Source organism: Lycium barbarum, chromosome 9, assembly GCF_019175385.1.
Source record: "Lycium barbarum isolate Lr01 chromosome 9, ASM1917538v2, whole genome shotgun sequence".
In the NCBI taxonomy this organism is placed as follows: domain Eukaryota; kingdom Viridiplantae; phylum Streptophyta; class Magnoliopsida; order Solanales; family Solanaceae; genus Lycium; species Lycium barbarum.
Window position 1 is genome coordinate 120,941,419 of NC_083345.1, and position 19,483 is coordinate 120,960,901.

The 19,483-nt window shown below is 34.8% G+C and overlaps 3 protein-coding genes across 4 annotated transcripts; all 3 read left to right on the forward strand.

Annotated features, from left to right (window-relative positions):
• The first annotated feature begins 1,834 nt into the window (after positions 1-1,834).
• Positions 1,835-8,817, forward strand: LOC132609723 (cinnamoyl-CoA reductase-like SNL6). Of its 2 annotated transcripts, none has more exons than XM_060323850.1 (5): positions 1,835-2,128; positions 2,700-2,857; positions 4,260-4,454; positions 6,736-7,067; positions 8,617-8,817. In XM_060323850.1, the coding sequence occupies exons 1-5, from the start codon at positions 1,996-1,998 to the stop codon at positions 8,669-8,671; spliced, it is 873 nt and encodes a 290-aa protein (XP_060179833.1). In that variant the 5' UTR covers positions 1,835-1,995; the 3' UTR covers positions 8,672-8,817. The 2 variants fall into 2 exon arrangements, with proteins under 2 accessions (XP_060179833.1, XP_060179832.1); XM_060323849.1 differs by lacking the exon at positions 8,617-8,817 and adding an exon at positions 7,926-8,224 and having other exon boundaries at positions 1,838-2,128.
• Positions 8,818-9,296: 479 nt separating this feature from the next.
• LOC132609722 (RING-H2 finger protein ATL29-like) lies at positions 9,297-11,712 on the forward strand. Its single transcript, XM_060323848.1, has one exon. It carries the CDS (start codon positions 10,680-10,682, stop codon positions 11,637-11,639), a length of 960 nt encoding a protein of 319 aa, XP_060179831.1. The 5' UTR covers positions 9,297-10,679; the 3' UTR covers positions 11,640-11,712.
• A 1,481-nt stretch (positions 11,713-13,193) lies between these two features.
• LOC132612267 (uncharacterized) lies at positions 13,194-14,913 on the forward strand. Its single transcript, XM_060326569.1, has 4 exons — positions 13,194-13,795; positions 13,999-14,549; positions 14,628-14,782; positions 14,851-14,913. Exons 1-4 carry the CDS (start codon positions 13,194-13,196, stop codon positions 14,911-14,913), a joined length of 1,371 nt encoding a protein of 456 aa, XP_060182552.1.
• The last annotated feature ends 4,570 nt before the right edge of the window (positions 14,914-19,483 follow it).

The following is a 19,483-nucleotide window of genomic DNA, read 5'->3' on the forward strand; positions in this document are numbered from 1 at the left end:
TTTTGAAAAGCACTTTTTAAAAAAACACTTCTCAAAATAAGCAGTTTTTAGTCGCAAGGCCAAACATGCTTAATTCTTGTTCCTGATAATATCACAAGTAGAGTATACTAAGATGCTTATGAGATTGTTTGTTATTGATTTCTCACCCGGTGTCCAATACATGTATTGGAGTCCGACTAAATTTGAATCGCACGTTGCAGGGACCATTTTAGTGACAATGCTCCCAATAAAAAAATTTCATTCTCAACGCTCGAACCCCAATCAAATATTAATGCTTGAGAGAATTATATCTAATGAAACTCGACAGAATGATCTCGTACGCTTCAAGAAAACTTTGGAAGCGAAAAGCGTGAAAGCAGAACAGGCGCTGGTGAACAAAACTCTTATTTTGCAATGTTTTACTTTAAACCATGATGTCAAATGAGTGTCTTAGAACGTGTACACTTAATCAACAATGTGAACAAAGACAAGATAGGCAGATGTAACTATTTTTTTGGTAAAGACAAAATTGGGAAGTAGGTGTTTCTTGTGGTAGTATGGCTTCTCTATAGTACGCTACCACAAATTGCCACGTCCAAACCAAAATCCTATCTTATGAACTTCATTTATCAGCAAGATTGTGACTTCACCTACAATCCTAAATCTACCAATTTTATAGACAAACAACCACCGGTAAATATTTATCTCATTCGGTGCTTATTCAGTGTTGGAATCAAAATTTTCATTAAGAGGTGTCAAAATATAAAAGGGTAAACTCAGGAAGAAGTAAAAAAGAGTCGATATATAATACGTATACAAAAAAAAAAAAAAAAAAAAAAAAATTAACCTAGCTACGTAATGTAATTTCCCAATGAAGAGATGTCAATTGACACCCCTTGAATACATGTAGCTCCGTCACTGTGTTTATTGATAGTAAAGTTAATTAGCAAAAAGATAATTGCACAAATAAGGTAATAACATTAGAAGAAAGTCCGATAAAATACCCAGAGCCTGTTTGGATCATGGCTTTTGACTTAAAAACACTAAGCCATAACTTTTGACTTATTTTAACTTAAAAATAAATGTTTAGAATCACGTTTTTTATCATATCTAAACACTACAAAAGTGCTAAAAAATTATTTTGGCTTAAAAACACCTAAATAAGCCGATCCAAACCGGCTCCAAAGAGGGTTCAAAAATCGGTGTAGGTCATTAGTTCATGATGTCTCTAGTGTGACATTCTAGTGGCCTTTAAATGTTCTTGTATAAATCATTGGCCATAGTCAAGTGTAGGGGTAGCAAAAATAGCCTATAAAACATGACCTGCTCAAATTTAGACGGGTTGATGAGTCAAGTCTATTTATTAATCCAGTTCATCTTAAGTCACCCAATTCAACTCATTTGAAAGTTAGGCCGATTTAGACTAAATGTATGAGTCAAATTAACTCATAAGAAACTTTCTTAAGATACATGTTTAAAAGTAATTTCCTTTGTTTGATATGTTATACATAATCATAATAAAGAAAAGTTTATTAGTTTTATTTTGTAATTAAACAAATTATAAGAACACAGCAAAAAAATTAAAATTTGGTAAGAGTTGGGCGTGTTGGGTTGAACCATCATATTTTAGTTCAAGTAACCTTTGAACGGGTTAATGACTCAGCCATTTATTAACAAGTCTATTTTAACCCATCAAAATTCAGCTCAATCCGTCACCGATTTTGTGTAAACACCAAAATCGAATTAATATTTACTCAACAACTTGCCAACCATCTATTAACCCCCACGTTCTTTAAATTGCTTCTTTAGCTTTGCTTCTCTCCATATATATGCATGGAATATATATATATATATATATGTTTCTTCTACTTACCCTCCTATGACACAATTCATTTCTTCCTTTTCTTCATATATAAATACCAACCAAATTCATTACATAGCTATAGCCATCATTCTCTATTGACATAGAACTATAGAAGTCTCTAGCTTTTTTCTTTTTTGCTAATAATACTAATAATGGCACCAGCTTCTTTATGCTGCATCTCCAACACTGTCTGTGTAACGGATGCCTCTAGTCGGCTTGGCTCGAGCTTAGTTATTCGGCTACTTGAAAGAGGCTTCACAGTTCATGCTGCTGTTCAAAATCATGGTTAGTGTTTTTTTTTTTCCAATTCTGGAGACTTTGTATTAATTGCTTGGTTGAGAAATAGGAAACAAATTTGAAGAACATATAATTGCCATGTTTAACTTAGAGATCTTTACAACAAATAACCGTTGGATCACTATTTTTTTTAGCCGTTATACATAGATTATATACTTAGTGTGTGTGCATATACACATTTGTTGGCTATTTAAAATTTATCCGGGTCAATTCGTCTTAAAATATATCGTTCTTAAAGAAATATTGCTCGTATTTTCTTTAGGGGTTACAAGAAATTACATTCAGAATTAAACAAAGCTTATGTATATATATTACAAATTAACTTATGTTGCTTCAAGAGGATCCTTATATATATTAATAGAACTTTAGACTAGACTTTTTGGAAAAGTCACTCTCTTTCATGAATTGATATATCTATTCAATTGAAGTCCTCCAAATATTACAAATACAGTACTCAACAATGTTGTTTGCCTCCATTGTATTTTGAAAGCGGCCCCTAGCTACCCAATTAAAGAAATATCTATGCTCTCTTGTTTATGGTATTGGGATATTTGTGTAGGTGATGATGATGAGTTGATGTCAATATGTGACAGGAAGAGATTGAAGGTTTTTTGTTTGGACCTTTTTGATTACCATAGCATAATTGATGCTTTGAAGGGATGTTCTTGTTTGTTTTATTCATTTGAGCCTCCCAAGGACCACTCCACTACTTATGATGTACGTACGTTCACTCTATTTCACCAATATTCGTTTTTTCCTCCCTATTATCCCCATTTCATGTGTAAATCTTATACATCCATTACTTATCTTTGCATTATGTGAACGTTCATATTTAAAAGTTTGAATTTTAAGAAAGAATAAACTAGATGTATAACTTACTTAATTTTGGATAAACAACACTTCATCTTGAATTATCTGAGCGTATGCCTCGCACGTTCTCATTTAAAAGTTCAAATTTAGAGTTGAAGTTATATTATCTATAAATATTATATACATCACAAAAAATTAACACTATTAATCACTATTTTCCCACCGAAAAGTTTCCCAGTGATCTGGTTTGATTCAGTGGGAGTGAGGTCGGAAAATTATGTTTTACGACACTAATTTCCCACTGAATGCCGGTGAAAAAAACCTCTATTTCTAGTAGTGTAAAGAGTACGAAAGTAAATTATAACGTAGCATGTTGAACACATCAAGAAACAGTCTTGGATATTTTATAACGTTGCAGTAAAATCTTGTTAGGAAGAAGTTCAATAGTGTACAATGGCAATTTTGAAAGATCTAAATAGTGGCATGAAGCCTAGCTATAGTTGGTTAGCTAATTCAAGAAGAAGTCCTATTTTAGTTAAGCTAACAATGAATAAAGTTTGATGAACTAAATCCATGTGTCCACACATGATCTTGTTATCCACCCTCAATGTTTACGTCAAACTATATATCTTTAATAGATTAAGCGAGAAATTAAGGTGATATGCTTAAATGTTAAGTACGATTAGTGCTGAGATTGTCTCATATCGATTGTGAGATATGAGAATTCGGTCATATGGTCTTGGACATTGCTTAACCCATAAGCTAACTTTTGGGTTACATCAGGCCCAACATTCATTTCTTACCATGATATCAAAGTCAGATCCATCCTAATTTGTGAAAAGTTTGTCTGTTATCCCTTTTTTGGGACAATTGTTTAGTAAAGGATCATTTTTTTGTTTCTGTTGCAACTTAAGGACCTTTTAGACCACAATCTAAGGATCCATTTTGAGCAAATTAAATTTTTTATAAGAAAATGTACAATAATATTTTATGTTAATTTAATATTTTGTCTGTAAGGACGAGCAAACATTGACCCGATGTTATTCGGACGGTAACTTTCGAAGGGCTATATATGTTTGTCAACTTTTAAAAGTGGGGACAAAATCAAAATTTATCATAAAAGGGGGGACATTTGCATAAATAAGCCTCCCAATTCTTGATTAACAGCTCATATTAATTATCATAGATCTTGACCAAGTTATCCATTAATATTTATCGTAAAGTAGATTAATTTATTATATATAAATAATTATTTGTACTGTCATTCTGTCAATACGTAAAATTTAAAAGCTACGTGAAAAATGTGCAGGAATATATGGCAGAAGTAGAAGTCAGGGCAGCACATAACGTCTTGGAAGCATGTGCACAAACAGACACCATAGAAAAAGTTGTGTTTACTTCCTCAGCAACTGCAATTATTTGGGGACATGATGAACAAATATCTTCATCTGTTGATCTTGATGAAAGAAATTGGAGTGACATCAATTTTTGTCGTAATTTTAAGGTATGGCATCATTTAATTTTTTTTTCATTCAGAAATTATGCGGTATATATTTCTTTAGTATATCCCAAAAGAATTAGTATTTCTTTTTTCTTAAGAAACCACGTTATTCAGAATTTATGTGGTACAACCGGTGTCTTGTTGTAAACATGTTATCACTCAAATGAGAGTCTATGTCGATTTTTTCTTTTTAAATTTCTTTGTTATTCTTTATTGGTTTACATAAGAAAATCATTGGTGTCTTTCCTGTTCTATTACTCGGAGATAATTGTAATAATCACTGCATAATTCCTTGTTGAAATTGAGGAGAGTTTGATGAGATGAATGAGATTCTCACCCTCAAGCAAGTTTTGATTTTGAACCCTACGAATGGATAAATCTATAATATAGGAAATTATACCTAATGAGTTTAGAAATAAGTGAACTTAATTTTTTTATCCCTGCTTGCCTCATGGGCGAACCTTCAAGGTCAAAAAGGTTGAAGTTTTTCTATGGGACGAGAGGGATAAAAACTACAAGACCATCCACCTTCAAAGTGGTTCTTTTAAATCACCCCATTTATAGGAGTGGTTTCCCCTTTAACGGCTCTACCCAAAGCGAATATGAGGGACTAATGCATATATAGCCAATACCCTTCGTTACTTTTTTCGTGTCAAAAATACCCTTGTCGTTATCAAAGGAGGCCACCAAAACCCCTCCACTTAACGGCTGACCATTTAAGCTGATGTGGCAGTGCCACGCGGAAAACATTATCCACGTGGACGGCCACGTCAGCCTCTCTGCCTCTTCCTCTTCAGTTCAGGGGTATTTTTTATCTTTTTTTTTTTGTAGTTTTTAATTTTTTTTTCTGGATTTTCTACACCACCACATACCTCCCCCCCACCCCCCCCCAAAGTTTTTTTTTTTTTTTGTTGAAGATTAAAATTTTTTTTTCTAGATTTTCTACATCACCCCATACCCAACCCCCCTTCTCCCCCCCCCCCCATTCCCCCCAAAAAAATGAATTCTTAAAAAAAGTTTTAAAGTTACTTTTTTTGGATTTTTACATCACACACCTCCATGACCCCCCCCCCCCTCCCACACCCCCACCACCCCTCCAAAAAATTTAATTTTTAACCACGCAAACTTTCAATTTTTATAATTTTTTTATAAAAGATAAATTAAATATGAAGTAGAATCCAAAAAGTTTTTATTTTTCACCCCACTACCCCTCCAAAAAAAAAAGTTTTGAAAAGTTTTCTTTTTTTCTGATTCTCTACACCCACCCCCCGCCCGCACCCCCTACCCCCTCCCGAATTTTCTACTCATATTTAATTTACCTTTATAAAAAGAATTATAAAAATTGAAAGTTTGCGTGGTTAAAAATTTAAATTTTTGGAGGGGGTGTAAATAAAAAAAAAGTAACTTTTAAAACTTTTTTTTAAGATTTTTTTTTTTTTGGGTTTGGGGTGGTTGGGGGGGGGGGGGGGTGGAATGTGGTGGTGCAGAAAACCCAGAAAAGAAAATTAAAAACTTCACAAAAAAAATAAAATTGGGGGGTGGGTGTGTGGGTAGGGGGGGGTATGTGGTGGTGTAGAAAATTCAAAAAAAAAAAAAATGAAAAACTACAAAAAAAAAGGGTCAAAAATACCCCTGAACTGAAAAGGAATAGGGAGAGAGGCTGATGTGGCAGTCCATGTGGATAATTTTTTCCACGTGGCACTGCCACGTCAGCTTAAATGGCCAGCCGTTAAGTGAAGGGGTATTGGTGGCCTCCTTTGGTAATGCGAGGGTATTTTTGACACGAAAAACTAACTGAGAGTATAGGTAACCTATTTCGAATAGTTCAGGATATTTTTGATCCTTTTCCCTAATTTTGTTATCCCCGCTTGCCTCATGGGCGAACTTTCAAGGTCAAAAGGTTGAAGTTTTTTCTATGGGGAGAGAAGGATAAAAACTACAAGACCATCCATCTTCAAAGTCGTTCTTTTAAATCACCCCATTTAAGAGGAGTGGTTTCCCCTTTAACGGGCTCCACCCAAAGCGAATATGAGGGACTAGTGCATATATAGCCAATTTTGGGATCCACATTTAATGCATAACCGAAGTTTTATAAATTTTTATGAGTTTAGTTTCATAATCAATTTCAGACATAAGTGACTGAAGTTGTAAAATTTCGCACTTTAAATTACAAATTTTATCTGAACTTTGACATATTACTTATGCACGCGAGCAAACTTCGGAAACTTTTGTCCGAACTTAAAAATGCTAGGATCTTAATAAAATTTGTTTTATTCATGGACAGTTATGGCATGCTTTGTCAAAAACACTAGCAGAGAAGACAGCATGGGCTTTAGCCATGGACAGAGGCATAAACATGGTGTCAATCAACTCAGGATTATTAATAAATCCTGATTTAAACATCACGAATCCTTATTTAAAAGGAGCTGCAGAGATGTATGAAAATGGAGTATTTGTGACTGTTGATCTTGATTTCTTGGTGGATGCTCACATTTGTGTTTATGAAGATGTGTCAAGCTATGGTAGATATTTGTGCTTTAATCACATTATTAACTCAATTGAAGATGGTTATAATCTTGCCAAGAAGTTGTCCCCTTTGCCTTCTTCCCCTCCAAGGTATATTTTCATCTCCCTAGAATTATGCTTTGTTTTATTTTATGAACGGTATTTGACTGGACAATTAATGAGTTTAAGAAAAAAAAAAATAACCAACAAGGGTTGTTGATGTGAAGTGGTAAGTGCTTCTTCCTTAACCAGAGAGGTCTCGAGTTTGACCAATATATGGGTATGACGTCACCCTTGTTAGGGAGCGCTTTACCATCCAATGTGAGACTTTTTTATGCAAATCTAAATTTAGTCGTGCCTCAATGCTAGTACCGAACACCGGGTGGATAACCAAAAAATAAGAAATAAGTGTCTTTAGAATATGTGGCTTTTGAACGTATTCATTTCTATGATTATAAGAGCATATCACTAAATCAAGATAGAAAAATTAAAATACATGTATATCCCCACGATCCGCCAAAAGCTACTTCCCACGGATTTTTGTTGGAATACTGGATTACCGACAATCGTTCAGATGGGAATGTCCCTGGGAAATTCATCGACTTCTAATAGTAGATTAAAGTGTTTTCGGATATAGAAACGTATTATTATTATAATGAAAAAGATTAAAAAAGAAAGAGTGACAACTAAAATGGAACATACGAAGTAATATTTACCAAGCTCCAAGCATTATGATTTACATAAATCTCAAATATTGTTGATTTGTCATTTAAGCCCTCTCTTGTTGCAAGTCCAGCACTCTTTTGGAGAGTGGAGTTTGGTGGTGGAAGCATTGAACTATAGAATAGATGGCATGACATAAAAGAGATCTAAAACATTCATTGATCATTATATTTGTGTTAATCTTTTAGGATGTGGATTTATTACTAAGAACTACAGTAACATTTTTTTCCTTTTTTTATTTGATAGTTTTGAGAAGGATACAAGGATAATCCAGCAAAGGATAAGCAACAAGAAATTGAACAAACTCATGGTTGATTTTAGAAGATCGTCAGAGAATGACCTTTTGGAAAATTAAAAAGATTGTTTGTGAAAGTAGTATAGATTATCCAGCTTATTTTCCTTTGGACATGTCCAAGATTATTAAATTTGATAACAATGTTTAATCCCCACCACTAAATGGAGAAAACAGGAAAGCAAGAGAAAGCTTATGTAATTAGTTTCTCCCATTTATATTATATGATGTTTTTACTTGCTTCGCGACTGTACTATGTATTGTTGTTACTGTACTCTTCTCCTTTATTTTTTAACATGACTTTTTCGCTATTGTATTTCCTTTTCATTCTTGATTTTTATACGCTTAACTTGAGCCGACGGTTTATCGAAAACAAACTTGCAACAAAGATAGGGGTAAGGCTGCATACACAATACTCTCTCAAGACCCCACTTATGTTTTTTTTTTTTTTTTTTTTTTTTGTGTATTAATCACCAGTAAAGAATTAAAAAACCAAGGACAACTAACCAGTTGTCCTTCTAATCAGAACCCAGCATCCCTATCTCCAGTAGCCTATTTCCAATCAAACCTATTCAACAAACATCCTATTACAAAGTAGTAACAAAAGCAAAAAGCTGACTATTGTTTCTACTCTGGTGCACGCAGCAACCTTCAAGTCATGGATGATTTCCTCTTTGCTGGTGCTCTTCTTCTGATGTAACCTTGCATTCCTTTCAGTCCATATGCTATACACAGTTGCTGTAAAAGCGTTGAGTAGAACAGCTTGTGGCCTCTTTCCTTTGCTATGTTGTTGCAACCATTTTCATTCATTCTCTCATGCTTCAATCTGTCTTTGCCATTTAAGCAATTGTATCACCTCTTTCCAGATAGATGCTGAGAAATCACATTCAAAAAATAGATGGTGATGTGTTTCTGTCAGTTGGAGCATAGCACACAAGTCCTGATAACATTAATACCCCATTTCAGTAGCACATCCTGAGTCCTTAATCTCCTATGTAATGCAACTCAAAGTATAAACACATGTTTTGGACTTGCAATGTTGTGGCAAATGATTTTCCTCCAAGGCACATTCTGGACTTCACCTCTGAGAGCTTTATAAGCAGAGTGAATGTGAAATTTTCCATGTTGTATCAATTGAGGGTATTGCTCAAGGATAGTCCAGTATTTCTTCATGTTGATCACTTTTATTACCATCCACGATGCTTGAGCTGGTATTTTCATAGTAAACAGATCCTGCTTATGTATGTATCCAATTGATCCAAAGCTTCTCCTTTTGTTGACTCAATTACCTTAGCAGTTTACTGATTGCAGCTTGATTCCACAGCTTCTATTGATGATATTCAAGCCACCTGCCCCTTTAGGTAAGCACACTTTCTCCCAAGAAACAAGATCTCTTTTAGAGATAGTAGCCTGTCCAGTCCAGAGGTAGGTAGCTCCTAAATGTAGCTTCAATTAGTTTGATCACCTTCTGTGGTAGTAGAAACATTTGTGACCATTAGGTCTGAATACCAAATATCACAGCCCTAATGAGTTGGAGTCTTTCAGCATAGGAGAGACTCCTGGTCATCCATGAAGTAATGCAGGTTGTAATCTTATCTACCTGAGACTTACATTGCATTACAGTGAGCCTTTTGGTAGATAAGGGTACTCCCAAGGCTTTTAAAATGGTAATGCACCTTCCTCATATCCAAGTGTTTGTAAAATTTCCTCCTTTACCTTTGTGCCAACACCACTAAAGTAGACCTGGCTCTTGTGTAAGTTAGCTCTAAGTCCAAATGCTTCCAGACTCCATTTGTTGGATTATACTATATATGTTATTGATGTTGTACACCCCTTAAAAAAGTCACTCACTCAATAATTTTCTACGGAATCTACTCTTGAAAATTTATTTACTACATTATGGATTTTAATTTTTTGAATCCATCGAACATACAACTTGGAAATGTGTATGTAGTTTCTTGATTTTTTTTTTTTTTTTTTTTTCTTTCCGAATAATTATTGTTAAAAGTAATGTATTTAAGTGATATATTAGCATAGTCCTTTAATTTTTAATAATATTAACCCCAAGACACAAATAATCTGAATATTTTAGGATCAAAGATAAAGAAAATGAAAATGATAAGGTTGTAGGCTGAAACTGCCGATTTCTTATCTTTTGTTTAAGAGTAATTTATTATCTATGTCTTCTTTCTAATATAAACATCAGTATTTTATTAACTTGATATAGCACTTAATTATATAAATACATATTACTTATAGATGACTTTATTATATGATTCTAAAAGTGTTGTAATTTACATGTATCAAACACATATACTTTTAAAAAATAAATGAGCTATTAAAATAGATCTAAAATGTAAAAGATAATACAGATACATTTTATTGGGATTTAATACGACAATGTGAGAAAATCCATATGTAATAAACTATAAATTTGATTAGATTAATTATGACAACGCAAAGAGCGGGTAAATTGACTGGTTATGAGATAAAATACATCCATAAACTGTCCTACATTTGCTCATTCACTCTAGTATCCCACAAGACTAAAAAAAGAGATCTAATTTTTTTAATTCTTAATTTTTTTCCATTTTTCAAATATTTCTTACTTTTTTTTGCTGTCCATACAAAAATAAAATAATTTAAGGCATGATTTATGGATCTCGCGGAACTAAGACAACTATTTCGCTTTGATTTCTTCAATAGAGATGTCGACAAACTTTGTACAGAACTCATCACCATCACCACCACCATTACCATATTCTGCTCCGCCGTTAACAATAATTGTCACATTCATAGTCTTTCTATTTCTTTTTATTGTTCTTTTCACAATTTTCTTTTGTAGATGCTTTATGCAACATCTACTATACTCATGGCATATTACAGTAGCTGGAATTCCTATATGTCCAACTAAAAATGTTCTAGGGCTTGATCCATTGATTATCCAATCTTTTCCAACTTTCATCTATTCAAGTGTACAAGATTATGGAGAGGGTAAATTTGGGCTTGAGTGTGCTATTTGTTTGAACGAATTTGTAGACGATAGCTTGATGCGTTTGTTAACATCATGTAACCATGTGTTTCATCAAGAATGCATTGACTATTGGCTTGAATCACACAAGACATGCCCGGTATGTCGCGCAAGCCTGGATTCGATGGAAATGCGACAAAAGACAGTACAGTGCACTACGCTCCGATCTCATCACATTGGGTCCAACAGGAAACAGTCGGACCGCATCGAGTCAGCAAATAATAATGAAATGTGTGGCACGGATAAGGAGGACGGGTTGTCCGAGAATACGTGCAACATAGCAATCAACGACGACGACAACTACTATAACAACGACAACAATGTTGATGGTGATGAAAAAGGATGCAATAGTGGAACGATGACGACGACGACTACAACAACATTTGAACGTGTTAAATTACAAAAGAAAGTTGAGAAGTTCACGAGATCACGATCCACTGGGCACTCAATAATTATAGTATGGGAAAATGAAGATAGGTTTACTTTGAGAGTGCCTCAACATGTGAAGGAAAAAATTATGAAGGGGCATAACACAATGAGAAGTTGCATCAATTTTGGAGAATTCAAAAGCAAAACTACCGGTGGAAATTGTAGGTTTGGTGAAGTTTCATTCTCCAGTTTTCTGGACAAAGTATGAAATTTTTCCTTTTAAAAAAAAAAAAAGAATAAATAAATTGGCTTGTGATTTTTGCAATTCTTTTCTAAAGATTGATAACATAGATTTTTGGGCCAGATCTAGAAGGGAACCTACAGGTTCACAAGAATTCAGTAGCTTTTACTCGTACTTTGTGTATATATTAATAAATTCACTATACATCTGTAAAAATTGATTATGAATCCAGTTGTTATTATTTTCACTTGAGATTGTCGTAGGAATTCATAAACTTTAAATCCTGGATCAGTCTCTGTATATATATTACCCTCCTTATTAATTGTCAGATGTTGATTAAGATATTAGTCTGGTAGTTTCAGTAAATAGTTAAATTCTTAATACTAAACAAGTTTGTCAATTTGAGATGGAAGGGATACGTAAATATCAAATTTGTATTGGATTGGATACTAAAATGTTGGGATTTAAACATTTTTAGCCAGTGTTGTAGCCATAACAGGTGTATACATAATGTATAAAAAGTGCATAATAAGTTTATACAGTAATATCACATCTAATTTGTAAAACTAATAATTAAGATTTCACTCCCTAAGCCACTTTATGACTCTATATCTTTAAAAAATGATAATTGTTATAGAGTTTTAAATTCCACAATATCCTGAAAATTTTACTAAATTCTATGAGGTGACTATTTTCCAATTAATGGAGCTTAAAATAAATTTTACCTGGTTATTATCTATTTTTAGCTTTGTTGGACTGATGTGTGAAGAAATTGCACGTTTGGCCTTCAAATGGGCCAATCTTTAAAAATTTTCCCTTCAAAATCGAACCTGGCCCTTGCGGGACATAAGTTCTTTAACGGCGTGGGGCATAACTTGTGGAATATTATGATGCGAAAATGTAAACTTATGCCCGAGAAAAAGTTGTTTGCTTTGAGGGGTTAAAATTAAGGGAAAATTTCACAAATGACCAACATTTGGGGTTTAAAGATTCACTGTAGCAACACTTTCATTATTTACGTAACGTAGCAAATCCAACCCATTTATCAGCGTGTATCCAACAATGGTTTCACGCTGTATTCCGGATACAATAAGTAAAAAGTTGCTGAAATCTTGGAACCAAATCTTTTTAAACATGGCAAACAAAAATAAAATCTTCCTAAAATCAAGCTTAACAGATAGCTTCCAAAAATTAACACGGCTCTTTATTCCTCCATACATTCGAATTTGAATTCAAATTTGCATCAGCAATAGCTGAAAACAGAGCAATTTCAGTCAAAATTTAGAATTCAATTATACCAACTCCATGCATAAAACGATCTCAGAATTTAATTGTGAATCTCTTGCGTCTGTGTATGTCAAATTCGGTGCTGTATGTATCAGTTTCTACGTAAATCCTTTTTGTTGACCTATACAAACATTGTTGGATTCATCTCGTCGCCATTATATACAGCAAAAGGTAATTAATAGTTCAATTTATGTTTCTGACCAATTTATACAGATATAGATGATACAACAGTCTTACGGATGATTTTGTTGCTAATTTGTTGCAGTCCTGAATGTTGCGTTCTAAATTCAAGTAATGTCTAATATAACAGCGGTAATTCGACATTCTGGTTTTTGGAACGATGACAATTGTTTCGTTAATTACTCTATAGATGCAGTAGTTTTCAAAGAGTATGCCTCGTATGATGAGTTAGTTGATGCAATAGCGAAGCAGGTGCGAATAGATACAAGTATCAAAAAAATCACTATCAAATATATGATCGACGGTAATTCCATGCCTATGGAAATACACAACGACATGAGTGTCCGGGTGTATGTTGAACTGAAGAAAGAGACTAGGCAGTTCGGGATGTATCTGTTGTGTATCACAACAGCTGATAGGACGAGTGAATACAGTCTATCGGGCGAAATTGTTATTCAAGGTAGCCTAGCATTAGCGGATACAAATGGTATACACGAAATGGATGCTAATGATTCGATAGCACTGGCGGCATCAGCTTCTAGTAAGGAAATAGTTATATTCGGAGGAGAGAACGATTTCATAATTTCAAACCGTAATAAAAAAGAAGTCATGGTAAATCAGGTATACAATGATAAGGAAACTTTGAAAGCTGTGATGACGAAGTATGCTATTGACAACAGATTTCAATTCCGAACAGAGAGGTCAAATTCTGTAAGGTTAGTTAGTTACTGATTTTTTTGATGTATTTGTATACATCTATAAATTCAATACAATTATGCTAGGGTAGTGTATTAAACTGCTTACATGTATGTCTACTAAATTTGAATACATGATTATATGTGTGTTTTGAATACATTGAATAATCATATGATGTGTATTTTTCGACTGTATATGTATATATACATATCCGGTATTGCAGCTACACCCTTGCATGTCTTTCTAGACAATGTGAGTGGAAATTGAAAGCTTCAAGTATCAACAGATCAGCTATGTTCAAAATCAGAGAGTTCGTAGAGAAACATACATGTCCATTGAAGGATAAGGTGTATACGCAACATCAAGCTAGTAGTGGTTTTATAGCTGGAATTATTAAGCCAAAATTTAGAAATTATAAGAGGAAATATGTGCCTAGTGATATAGTAGATGATGTTAAAAATGATTTTGGGGTGGATGTGCCATACATGAAAGCATGGCGTGCTAAAGAAAAGGCTATGATGGAGTTAAGGGGTGAGCCAGCCGAGTCATACAAGAAATTGCCGGGATACGTATACATTTTGGATAAAACATACCCAGGTTCTCATATAAGAATGAAGAAAACATCTGAAAATGAGTTCTTGTATCTTTTTGTAGCATTGTATGCATTTATAAAGGGGTTTGAATGTTTTCGACCCATCGTGGTTGTAGATGGCAGCCACATCAAAACAGCATATAATGGGACATTTGTTTCAGCGAGCACGATGGATGGTGCAGGTATGTCAAAATCAATCATTTAGTTATATAAAAAGCTTATAGAACTAAAAAAAAAAATGTATTCAATTGATTTTGCAGGGAACATACTACCTTTGGCGTATGGCGTGATTGATTCAGAAAATGATAAGTCTTGGACGTGGTTCTTCGAACAGTTCAAGGAAGCTTATGGGCTACGGGAGAGCATGTGTGTTGTATCTGATAGGCATGAAAGCATCATCAAGGCTGTATCCAAAGTATATCCTAATGTTCCCCATTTTGCATGTATATGGCATCTTTGGAAGAATGTATACAATAAATATAGAAAGAGTCACAAGGTGCTGAGTGGGGTGTACTATGCAATGACAAAAGCGTATATGCAGGATGAGTTTGACATGCTAATGGAAAAGGTTGAGACGGTGGATATTCGTGTAAAGGATTACTTGGACTTAGCCGGCAGGGAAAAGTGGTCTAGGCTTTATGCTCCAGTCAACCGAGCATGGACAATGACGTCTAATATTGCTGAGTCTATCAATTCAGCTCTCGTACAAGCAAGAGAATTGCCAATTTTTGATTTTCTGGAAGAAGTTAGGATTATGTTTGGGCGCTGGAATTTCACTAACCGACAAAATGGTTCGTATACATTCACAACACTTGGGAAGAAATTCAATGAAATGCTTTCCATTAATGAGCGTAAATCTGCACGCATGACGGTTAGTTTTCTGTGTATCTATTTGTGTATTTAATTTCTTCGGTATATTTCATGGTCTGTATGATTGTTAAATTTATATATTATTTGAAATACACCTGTAACATGCTAATATATTTTTGTATGGTTTCTTAGGTAATACCATCAACCGAATACGTGCACACGGTAATTGATGAGAGGCGGCGTTTCATAGTTTGTATTGAAAAGAAGACATGCCGTTGCAAAGAGTTTCAGATGGAGGAGGTTCCCTGCCCACATGCCTGGGCTGTTCTTAAGAAAAAAAATCTCACAGCCGACAACTATTGCTCAAAAATATACAAACCTGAAATTGTGATGAAGACTTATGATATCCCAGTTTATCCTCTACCCGATGAGAGTGAATGGAAAATACCTGAATACATTTTGGAAGAGGTAGTTTTTCCACCGAGATACAAGAGACCGCCTGGAAGGCCAAAGAAGAAGCGCGATAATTCTTTATCTGAATGGTTTTCAACTAAACGTACAAATTCGTGTAGTAGGTGTGGACATGTTGGACACAATAGGCGTTCTTGTACAAATGAGCCTCGAAGAAAGTAGTTGGTGGTTCCGTTGTAAATATTGCTGTCTAATGTTTTTCAATATTGGACAAAATCAACTGCAAAGAACGATTGTCGTTTATGTTCCTTGATTTTTGGTCATGTATGTTTGTTTGGAACACTGAATAAATGAAACGATTTTATATGAAAGCATTGAAGTGTCTGGTTTGTTTTGGTTCATGATTTAAAACTGTACCAATACTAAAGTTTAGCACTTATACTATTCTAAAGATTTGAAAGCAGAAACAGTTTCTTTGAAGGAATGATATCTATCAACTATGTTCTACAGCTATTTGAATGAATTGTATCCAAGATATCCCGGAACCAGAATACAATTTTCTGTGAATACAGTTTTGTGTGGATACATTACTGATTGCAAATATACAAAATATTGTTTCGCTGTTTTCTGTATATGTTGATTGCATATACAGCTACGTGTGAATACAATTCTGAATACAATAGAACAGCTTTGTGTGGACTATTCTGCTGTGGATGTATTCAACATTGTTGATACTAGATACAGCAATGTGTGAATACAATAGAGAATGCGTATACAACATCTGCTGATACTAGATACAGCAATGTATGAATACAACTGTGAATATGTATACAACTTTTGCGTGGTTACAACTTTGAGTGAATACATTACTGGTTGCAGATGGAAATTTTGTCTGTGGATGTATTCAACATCTGCTGATTCTCGATACAGCAACGTGTGAATACAACTTATTAATCGGGTATTTGAGATTATCCGACCTGTATACAACATGCCCCAGTTTTTTCTGGTGGTTTTTGCAGCCATGGCGTCGCCAGACTGCCCGAGCTTTACACAGATCTGAGCCTCACTTTCTCTGTCAGTTTAGGGAAGCAAAAGGTAGGAAAATGAGCAAAGCAAACACTCAGAAGAGAGAGAATGAGGCTACAGGGAGTTCAGCATTTTTCATTGAAAAGGGTGGTTGCCACTCTTTGCATCTGCCAATGATTTTCTTAATCACTACAAGAATTCAAACAACCCTTTTAACAAATTTAACAGAGGGAGTAATAATATTAACAGTTTGTTTGGATGGTTGTTTACATATCATATCAAATGGTGTCTATACCCTTCCATACTATGTTAATACAATCTACAACAACATAACCAATGTGGCCCCAGTGGGGTCTGCAAGGATAGAGTGTACACAGACCTTACCCCTACCTTTGGAGGTAAAGACGTGGTTTCCGATAGACCCTCGGCTCAAGAACTATGCTAATACAATGCTTCTGTTGGATCATTGAGTGCTGCCAGTCGAGCTGGTGGAAACGGGTGCTGGTGATGATGATTTTTGTCCATTTTTAATTCCCTTCTTAGCTGATTAATCTGGTATTTGAGATAATCTGACCCGTAACTTGGCAGGCCATGCTTCTAAACTTTCTGGTGGTTTTTGCAGCCATGGTGGTGTCTAATTATGTGTAAACAGCTTTGAGTGAATACATCAGATGGAAATTATGTGTATACAGCTTTGAGTGAATACAACAGATGGAAATTCTGTCTGTGGATGTATTCAACATCTGCTGATGCTCGATAAAGCAATGTGTGAATCCAACTCTGAATGCGTATACAACTTTTTTCACTAGCTTGTATCCAAGAATCCCAAAATATAATTTTGTGTGAATACAGCCTTTAAGTGATATACATTACTGATTACGGATACAACTATGTGTGAAATATTGCTATGAATGCAAAATAATTGCTGCTTCATTCGATGAAATGCACATCCAAAAGTTTCTTAACTACAAGGGATGTGTCCTCATTTGATTCAAATAACCATCAAAATAACCGCAATTGATTCAACTCTGAATACAACTATGAGATATAACAAAACATGAATACATTGTAAAAAATCAGAATGTATTCATTAAAAAAGTAGCTGAACATTGAGTATTCATACTAACAATTGCCTTCTAGGCATCAAAAAGTCAATAACATAAAGGATGAAAACACCATCATAATCTGTTTTACGGTCAAGAAACTAGAATCTAATTAACTATGTTTAATTCAACTTGATCAAAATCTATCGCTGCTCTAACTGGCTTTGGAGGAGCCTCATTGTCGCTTACGGCATCGACTTCATTCTTCTTCTGAGCATAAACCCACAAAAGTGCACCATATCTCGTCCGAAGTAACTGAGCATCAAGATCTTTGGGTGGAATAGCTTCTTCGTGACTCAAATACTCCGCAAATGCAACAACATATATCCCGCAGTCCCTACAAATATGAAAAAAGATATGTATTTTAAAACAATAAATTATCTGCGTCTATGTTATTATAGAGAATAAAGAAACAGACGTACATGCTACCGGGACTTTGCTGTGGCAGATTGTCAACAAACACAACTTCAAACTTATCAGCCGGTGCTTTGTCTTTGTATGCCGGGTGATGAGTAAAATCAATTCCTTTTTTTTCAACATAGAAGTCAGTGAGATGTAAGTACAGAGGCAACAGTGAGGCCAGTTTGTCTATTTCTGATTTAACAGCTGTATCATGCCCCGCTGATCGGTAGGAGTCATAAACATATAAACATCTGTCCATGAATGATAGGACTGCCAACAGCCAATGATTTTTATCTTTCACGTTGACTGGGATAAATCATAGTCAACAAAATGCCACGGGACAGTGCATTGCAACCGGTGGCCTTTCACGTATTCACATAAAATATCTTCCTGTTTTCCACCGATTGTTGCACCATCCGGGTCAGCATACACTGTGTTTATTGCGTCAATCTTTGTCATGAAAACACAGTCGACAGTGGTAAACTTGAATTTGCTACTTGTGTCATACTTTGCTTTCTTTCGGAAGTAGTAAAAGATGACATCAATATGCTGCACAAAAGAAGTATACAAACAGTAAGCGTGGAAGACATGCTAATATATACTATTTTTGAAAAATAAAGACACATTGCACCTGATCATTCCACATATGTCCATCCATTGACAAAAGGTAAAACCAATTTTTGTCGTTGATTTTCTGAATACCAAAGTCCATAAATTTGGGCAGTGTTGCCTTCCCTTTTTTGTAATGGTCCTCTTTGTTCTTTCTGTAAAGTAAATACGAAATACATGTAACAAAATTATTTTGAAAAATCTATTAAAACAGCTAACTGTGGTAGATAAAATAACTTACTTGGTATCATGTCTAACAAGCAAACCCTCCCTCAACCATTTTGAGAAGTCAGCAAAGAGCTTTTCATCATGTCGCCCCGTGATGGAATTATTCTCAAATGGGTGTTTTTTGTCAAATATCTCAGTCAGCTTAACTGAACTACCTGCTTGAATTAAGTTAAATCAAAGTGCAATACAAGAAAAAATGGAATACAAGCATACAAAAGTGAAATATGCAATAATACAAACCCGAAGTTGAGCCAAAATTTGTCATATAGGGGGATATTTGCAATGGCCCGGGGCGCCTTTCTTTACGCAATGTCATCACAATTCTTGATATGGTATTTTGAGATGGAAGCAATTCGTCCGCCAACTCAAACTGAGCCACATGTTGTACTGCCTGAACAATCTGTTTGTCATCACCTATGCTCTGCTTTTTCTCTTGTTTTGGATCAGCTGCAACACCACAAACTGTACTAGGCGATACACCAACTGACATGGGACTTCCTTCATTGCTATGCATGCCATCAAGAGCA

Coding starts and splice junctions, on each gene's coding strand:
- LOC132609722 (XM_060323848.1), top strand. CDS start 10,680: ATGTCGACAAACTTTGTACAGAACTCATCACCATCACCACCACCATTA.
- LOC132612267 (XM_060326569.1), top strand. CDS start 13,194: ATGTCTAATATAACAGCGGTAATTCGACATTCTGGTTTTTGGAACGAT. Junction 13,796..13,998: donor GAGAGGTCAAATTCTGTAAG/GTTAGTTAGTTA, acceptor CCGGTATTGCAG/CTACACCCTTGCATGTCTTT. Junction 14,783..14,850: donor TCATCAAGGCTGTATCCAAA/GTATATCCTAAT, acceptor CAATAAATATAG/AAAGAGTCACAAGGTGCTGA.
- LOC132609723 (XM_060323849.1), top strand. CDS start 1,996: ATGGCACCAGCTTCTTTATGCTGCATCTCCAACACTGTCTGTGTAACG. Junction 4,455..6,735: donor ATTTTTGTCGTAATTTTAAG/GTATGGCATCAT, acceptor ATTCATGGACAG/TTATGGCATGCTTTGTCAAA. Junction 7,068..7,925: donor TTGCCTTCTTCCCCTCCAAG/GTATATTTTCAT, acceptor TTTATTTGATAG/TTTTGAGAAGGATACAAGGA.